Source organism: Cricetulus griseus, chromosome 4, assembly GCF_003668045.3.
Source record: "Cricetulus griseus strain 17A/GY chromosome 4, alternate assembly CriGri-PICRH-1.0, whole genome shotgun sequence".
NCBI lineage: Eukaryota > Metazoa > Chordata > Mammalia > Rodentia > Cricetidae > Cricetulus > Cricetulus griseus.
In genome coordinates this window covers 216113788-216120575 of record NC_048597.1, presented here as the reverse complement: position 1 = coordinate 216120575, position 6788 = coordinate 216113788, and the positions used below count along the sequence as shown (strand labels likewise).

The following is a 6788-nucleotide window of genomic DNA, read 5'->3' as shown; positions in this document are numbered from 1 at the left end:
CCCAGAAGAAGGCTCAAGAAAGGAGCTGGAAGCAATCCCTCCTTCTGGAGCTAGGGGAAGGGGCTGCCCCCATCCCCCACCCTCATGACTCACTCTAGGCTGTGTGGGTTATTACATTATGTTTGAAATTACCATGGCAACAAGCTGGCAATCAAGGGTAATTGCACTTGTCGTCAGGGCAACAGGGCAAAACCCCACAGCAGCCATTTTCTATGGTTGCCCTTGGGGTGCAGTAAAGGTCAAGCCAGATGAGAGATAATGATGGCCAAGGGGCTTTTGGGGGGGGTCTCTGGAAAGGGCAGGTTTCCAGGGCTCATTATGTTCTTGAGTGTTGAGGTTAGGTGTGCCTCGGGATGACCAGGATCCCCTTCTCGGGCCCCAAGTCTGGAGTCTTGCCTTCCCCATACCACCCTCCACCTAAAACATGCAACAGTACTTAAAGCAAGCAGAGTCAGAAGTTTATGTGCTCAGAGCTGGTACTTGTAGATAGCCCATGGGCCCTCCTCTTCATATTCCCTGCGGGTAAGCCACAGGCTTTGGAAGGAGTCCCGGCATGCCATGATGGAACCCCCAAGCCAGGCAGCAACTGCACGGTGTGGAGAACCCAGCACCGTGGCCCTAGGGCCCAGCTCCTGTCTCAGGCGCTCAGGGAAACCATTGACCAGGGTGCTACCACCTTCCAGCACCACGTTGGCCAGCAGCTGCTCCTGCTGCTTGGCCTCCAGACGACTGATACTTAGCATGGCCAGCTGTGGGAGGCCTGGCTGGTTGAGACCTAGCAGATTTGGTTGAAAGAGAGCCTCAGGGCAACAAAAGCGCTCAGAGCCCAGTGTGATAACTTGCTTATCTGGGAGTACAAATTCCACCTGGGCCTGGGACTGGTTTCTGGCCACCTCAGCTGCCATATCCATAGCCACATAGCAGCAGGCCTCTTTAATCTGTCTGAGAAGCCCTGCCTTGGGTGGCGAGTGGCCAGCTGCCAGGAGCAGCTGGGCCAGGTAGTCAGTAAGATCAGCACCAGCCACATCCAGCCGGTAGGTGTCAAGTGGAGCCAGGTCCCCAGTGAGGATAGGTGCCACGTAGGAGGTTCCATGGCCGCTTCCCACCACCAGTCCAGTGGTGCGCCCGTAAGCATAGAGCGTCAGAAGAGCCTGGTGAACTGTTTGCATAGCTGGCACACGGAAGCGCTCAAAGAGTATTTCAGCCACCTTTTCTCTGTTGGTACGCGGTGAGATGGGGGAGTCAGCCACAAGCACAGCCATCTCCTCAGGCTGCACGCGAAGCTTGCAGTAGAACAGGTGTTGCCACAGCACCTCTAGAGCATCCCAGTCAGAGACCACTCCTCGGTTCAACACAGAGTAGGAGCCCTCTTGGTGGTCAGGTACTACATACTGGGGCTGGCCCTGGGCTGGATGCTGCAGCATCTGAACTTGCGAGGGTACCACACTGAGGACATGGTCCTCTCCAGCCAGTCCACATTTGGTAAATCCTGTGCCTGTATCAATCACTATGGCTGCCATGTTCTGGTAGGGACTGGATGAGTGGTGGCAAAGCACCGGTGATTGCACTGGTAGAGCAATATTGGACACTAGCCCATAGCAATTCCCACGGAGAAGACCCAGGTGTGCAATCACTGATGAACGTGTAATGTCATCAGCTGCCAACTTGAACTGATGTCCATTCTGGGACTCAGGGCCCACCATGGATATGGGCAAGTCCTTACAACCAGTAAATGTGATCAAAGAAAGTTGTTCCTGGCGGGCCCTTTGGGAATCACTGGGTTTCCAGGATGGGAGCGGATGCGTGCTGGATCTTTGGGCACTATTGTTTACAGCTTTATCTCTGTTCACATAAATGCAGGCCTCCTCAGATGCCAGGGGTAATCGGAGAATTCCTACATGTGTAGGATTGCCCAAGGGTTCACTCTTTTGGGTACAGGGCTGGACAGGCTCCCCGGAGGTTAAGGTGGGCTCTCTGGTGGTGGAGGACTTCGCTGTGAGGGGTACCTGTCTATTGAAGGAAAATTGTCTGGAAAGAGGAGTCTGCTCACTGAGATGAGGTAGACTAGTAAGGGGGAGCTGTTTGGTAGAGGGGAGCTGACCAGATAGGGAGCCCTGCTCAATTATAGATAGCTGTCTAACAAGGAGGTTCTGCCCATTAAGGAAATTCTGACCAGTGAGGAAGGCCTGTCTGGTGTTTTCAGCCTGAGGGCCACTAGGCTGAGCAGAACTGACCTCTTTCTGGTTATTGCTGCCAACTTCCTCCTGGAGTGGCAATCTGGGCACTCTCTGGTTATCGTCTGTTGACACAGAATCTGGCTTTATCCACTGCAATTTCCTAGTCTGGACCATGGAACTATCTTGCATCTTGGGAGAGTCCAGCATCCAGATGGTGTGGGCAGGATTAACCTTTTCAGCCTCAGATTTGGACCAGTTAGCATCAGGAACTTGGGCTGGTACCTTTTCACCATACTGGAAGGGTGTCCCCGGTCCGACAGGTCTAGCAAACATCCCAACCCTGAGAGGGCTGTCAGTGCCGGGGAAATTCTGTGACTCTAGGTTGTGTTTGGCCTCCTTGGAAGCCAGGGGTACCTCTCGGTAGCTTCCAGAGGAGAGGCTGGAGGGCACAGGGCTAGACAGCATGGCTGTGGTAGACCACATGCTGGAGTGATCACTGTTAGGGGAGAGGATTGACCTGGGCAACGACCGAGGAGACCGCATATTTTCAGAGATGGGAGTCATTGGGTGGTTGGGTGTGAGACCTACAAGCACTGCCCGTGAGCCCATGGGATCGTGGCATAGCAGCCCCATCCTGGTGTTGCCTGTGGCCATATCAAACACCAGCACGTGGTCTTCCACGGCATCCTGGAGCTGGCAGGTCGGAGCACTAGAAATGGGAATCTGCATGGTCTCTCTGGGAGTCTGGGCTGGAAACTGCGTGTTGTAGGCTCCTTGGCAGGCAGGCAGTGTCACATTGGAGCAGTTGTTGTTGCAGGCACTGGGGGGCTGCTTGTCTAGCTGGCAGCTGCAAATCTTGTGGCTACTTATCTGTGTCTTGAGAGCATCTAGAGGCTCTGCGGCTGGTGTTGAGGCATCTAACCTGCAGGCATGGACCAGAGGTGTGTTTCCAGGGTCCTCAGATTGCTTGGGTGCCACCTGCATCTTGGCAATCTCTTGCATCTGGGTGGAGGCTAGAAACTCTACTGGAGTAGATGCTGGAGTGCCAGGAGTCTCCTTGAGGGGAAAATACACTTTGTCCTTTTTGGAAGAATCTAAGAGAATGGACAATTGGTTGTCACCATTCTTGAGATCAACAGTCAGGTCTTCAGTGGCTACAGTGGTTTTAGTTGAATGGTCGGGACCTGAGGTGAAAGGTTCAACTGCAGCAGGTGTTGGTGGTGCTTTGACAGCTGGAGTAGAAGCCTGAATTGAGGTTGGAAGAGGTAATAAAGGTGAAGAAATAGTCTTATTTAGGGTAGGAGCCTGAGCTGGACCCAGACCTGGACCCCTGTCCTGGCCCTGTTCTTGGGCTGGAGTCTGAGCTAGAGTCTGAAGAGGATTTTGACCTTCAACTATGCCACTCTCTCCTGAGAGGAGGTAGGGTAGCCATCGACTCTTCCTGGGACCCACAGGGGCCAGGTGGTCAATGTTACAGGTTCCTTTGCCCCAGCCGACTAGGACTTTAGCTGGAGTCTTGCTCTCCCTCCCAATCTGTAACTGAATCTGGGAGAGGCTGAATCCATTCTGGGCTTTGTCATTGGTGCTGTCGTTGTGTGTGCACAGTGGTAGAGTCTGGGTCCCATCATCCATGAGGAGACGCTCTTGGGTTCCCACAGAGGGGTTTGAAAGTAGATTAGAAGAGGAGAATCTCGGGGTGTCCTGGGAGGCCTGTGCATAATTACACTGGGAGCTGACCTGAGCAGAATCCTGGAGTAGTTGATGACTAGGCTGAGAAGGGAGAGCCTGGGAAGTTGAGCTGCAGGCCATGTCAGCGATGGCCCCCGTGGACAATGACAACCCCTGCTTTGAGTATAGGGATCTTGAGCTCATCCATGGTCCCTGGGACCCTCTGAAGCCGAACCTTAGCTGCTGACTGCCAGGCAGGGGATGGCCCTGGGGGCCCGATGGATCAGGGCCCCCCACCTTCTTGGTGGCTTCCATAGTCCTGCTCCATGCCCTAGGTGCCCTGCCCCCACTTCATTGCCATGGTGACCCCACACAATCACTGCCCCCAGTGACCTGGAGAGTGACAAAGTATGGCATAACAGGGGCCCCACCCACTGAAGGGGGTGCTTCTCTGAAGACTTTAGGAGGTGGAGAAGCTTAGGGGTCTCAATAATATTAGACTGCTTTAAGTCAGCTTTGTTCCTTCTTTACCAATCAGTGACCACTGTACCCAGGCCAACCCCTGAGTGAGGGCAGTGTCCCAGAGAGGGCCAAGGTAAGGTCAAGGGAGAAGAGGAGTCAGGGGAGACTGAGGGCTTCCTTGACACTGGCCCCTTTACAAGAGCAAAGCCTGTTCACTACTTTGTCTAAGAGACAGAAGAGGGTGAGGGGCGCAGACTCAGCCCCAGGCTCCCCTCCCCTGTGTTCCCTGCTTCCACTTCCGCTCCCGCTCCAGGGACAGCAGCTCCTTGGCAGTCTCTGCTGCTCCAGATGGTTTTCCTCTGCTTATGCCTCATAGAGAGCCCCCTCCCCAGAGCCACATGTCCCTGAAGCCCAGGACCAGTGTCTTGCAGGAGTGGGTATGGGGGTGGTGGAGGCGGGGCCTCTGCTCAGAATCTTCAAGTCAGAATGTTCCAGTTCTTGTCACATTGTGTCAGTTTCATCCTGGCCATAATGAGAGCATCGCACTAGGCACAGGGCTAGGCTGCAGTAGCCACAATGTTAACTAAGTGCCACTTACAAGATAGGGAATGATAGGGATATAGTAGGAATAGGGCCAGCCTCTCAATCGGGGCATGGCAGGCGTGAGACTGGGCACACAGTGGGTGTGCTCAGAACAGGGTTGTATATACAGTAAGGACAAGCTAGACAGAGCCCTGGATATGGGTAGACATGTAGAAAATCAGTATTTCTCCCTCTTTTCTTTGATGGGGAAACAGAGGTAGGAAGGAATCGAATCTACCTGGACTAGGCCCTCGGATCCAGGGCTACTCTGAGGTTCCTGCCACACTGCTCTACAGCTAGAGGACAGGTCATTTGAATAGACCTACTTTTGGAAGTTCTGCCTTGGGCAGTCAAATCTCCTTCCGCTGCCTCTGAACTCTAGCCTGGCCCCTCTGTCCTCCAGGGTTGTGTTCCCTTCAGGGCTCAGTCTTTCTACCCAAGAAACAGGTTTGTGAAGGATGCAGCTGTAGGCCTGTCCTCCTCCGAAGCAACATGTTTTCACAGAGGTTAAAAATAGTGTTTACAGTTGGCCGTGGGGTGCGAGGCTGTGTGACCAGGGACTAAGGCTGGCACTGTGCTGCATTGGCACCTTTTTTGATTGGCTGCTGGGCAAAGCCTGACTCAGCCGCATTTCAGGCCCCTTGTGCCACCCTCCTTCTTCAGTTAAGATAGGGAACAGGCAGCTTGGATTCCTAGGAGCCAAATTGCTTATCACTACGCTGTGCCTGGGAAGGTGGAAGAGCCCACGGGTCTGCAGGCTCTCTCACGCACACATCCTTGCAGAATACTGTTCATTAATCCTGAGCAAGCTACCTGATTTTCCAGGACAAAGATGTTGGTAGCAGCCTCTAATTTCTATGTGACATAAAAGTTGAGCTGTACCTAGGAAGCATGAGGAGGTAAGGAGGGGTAGTCTAAGAGCCACCCTCACCCCTGCTGCCCACTTGCTTGACAACTGAGCCCATTTGCTACAGCATTCAGAAGTGAGGTATAACCCCTTTGCCAGGACCAGGATCTTTGTGAACAATTGCCCTGAGGTCTCTCAGAGGAAGAGAGAACAGAGCCAGCTGAAGGGTCTGGCCCAAGAAAGAAAGCCCTTCACCCTTGGGAAGCAAACATACCTTAGAGCTAGAACAACAGTGACTAGGATTGATCCCATTCTTTCTCTGTGCCTGCACAACATGGGATACAGCCTGACAGCCATTCAACGTGCTGGCCACTCCAGTGTCTTTATTACAGATGCCCAGGAGACAAAGTGTAGAGTTGAGTCGGGCCTGGAAGCTAGTATCCCTGACTCTTGTAGGAATACATGGTACTGCCACTGGGTGCATCTCCGAGGCCATGCAGTAATGAGCCCAGCTGGAAGAGAGCTGTCGGGCCTCCCTTTGTGGGAGTTGTAGGCCCAAGCCCCACATTTAAAGCTGTGTCTCTCTTGTTGGACCTGCTCCCCTCCTGGTAACTTAGCAAGTAACTCAAGGCCTGGGAAAGGTTATGTTCTCTGTGGGGTGGGGGGAAGCAGTAAGCCAGTACCCTCCTAGGAACTTGATGGTACTGAATATGGCCCAGCTGCACGCTCTGTGTCGCCAGACTAAGCCCTCTGCCATCAGAACTCTTGACTGGCTGAAGCCCCTTCCTGTCTCATCCACCTGAGGCAGAAGGGTGAAGAAGCTTCCAGTCTAGGCCCCTTTTGCTTGGCTCCTAGATATAGTGCCCCTGTGAGCACCCCCCCCCTTGTTTTTTAAATAGTCTCTCTCCAGGAAGAAGGGCGTCCAATTCTATTTCTGATTCTGGGAAGTGAGGAGGGCCAATGTGTTGCCATGGTAACCTGAAATCCCCTCCCCCAGGCTAAGCCCATTCCCCAGGCTGAGGGCCTGGGAGGTGGGGTGGAAGGGGTGGCAA

The 6788-nt window shown here is 53.6% G+C and overlaps 1 protein-coding gene across 1 annotated transcript; it reads right to left on the bottom strand.

Annotated features, from left to right (window-relative positions):
* Positions 1–467: 467 nt before the first annotated feature.
* Positions 468–4160, bottom strand: LOC100758838 (Actin-like containing protein). Its single transcript, XM_027414764.1, has one exon. The coding sequence runs from the start codon at positions 4158–4160 to the stop codon at positions 468–470; it is 3693 nt and encodes a 1230-aa protein (XP_027270565.1).
* Positions 4161–6788: the final 2628 nt, after the last annotated feature.

What these genes read in the sequence shown, in the direction of transcription:
- LOC100758838 (XM_027414764.1), bottom strand. Translation starts at nt 4,160, where the DNA reads ATGGAAGCCACCAAGAAGGTGGGGGGCCCTGATCCATCGGGCCCCCAG.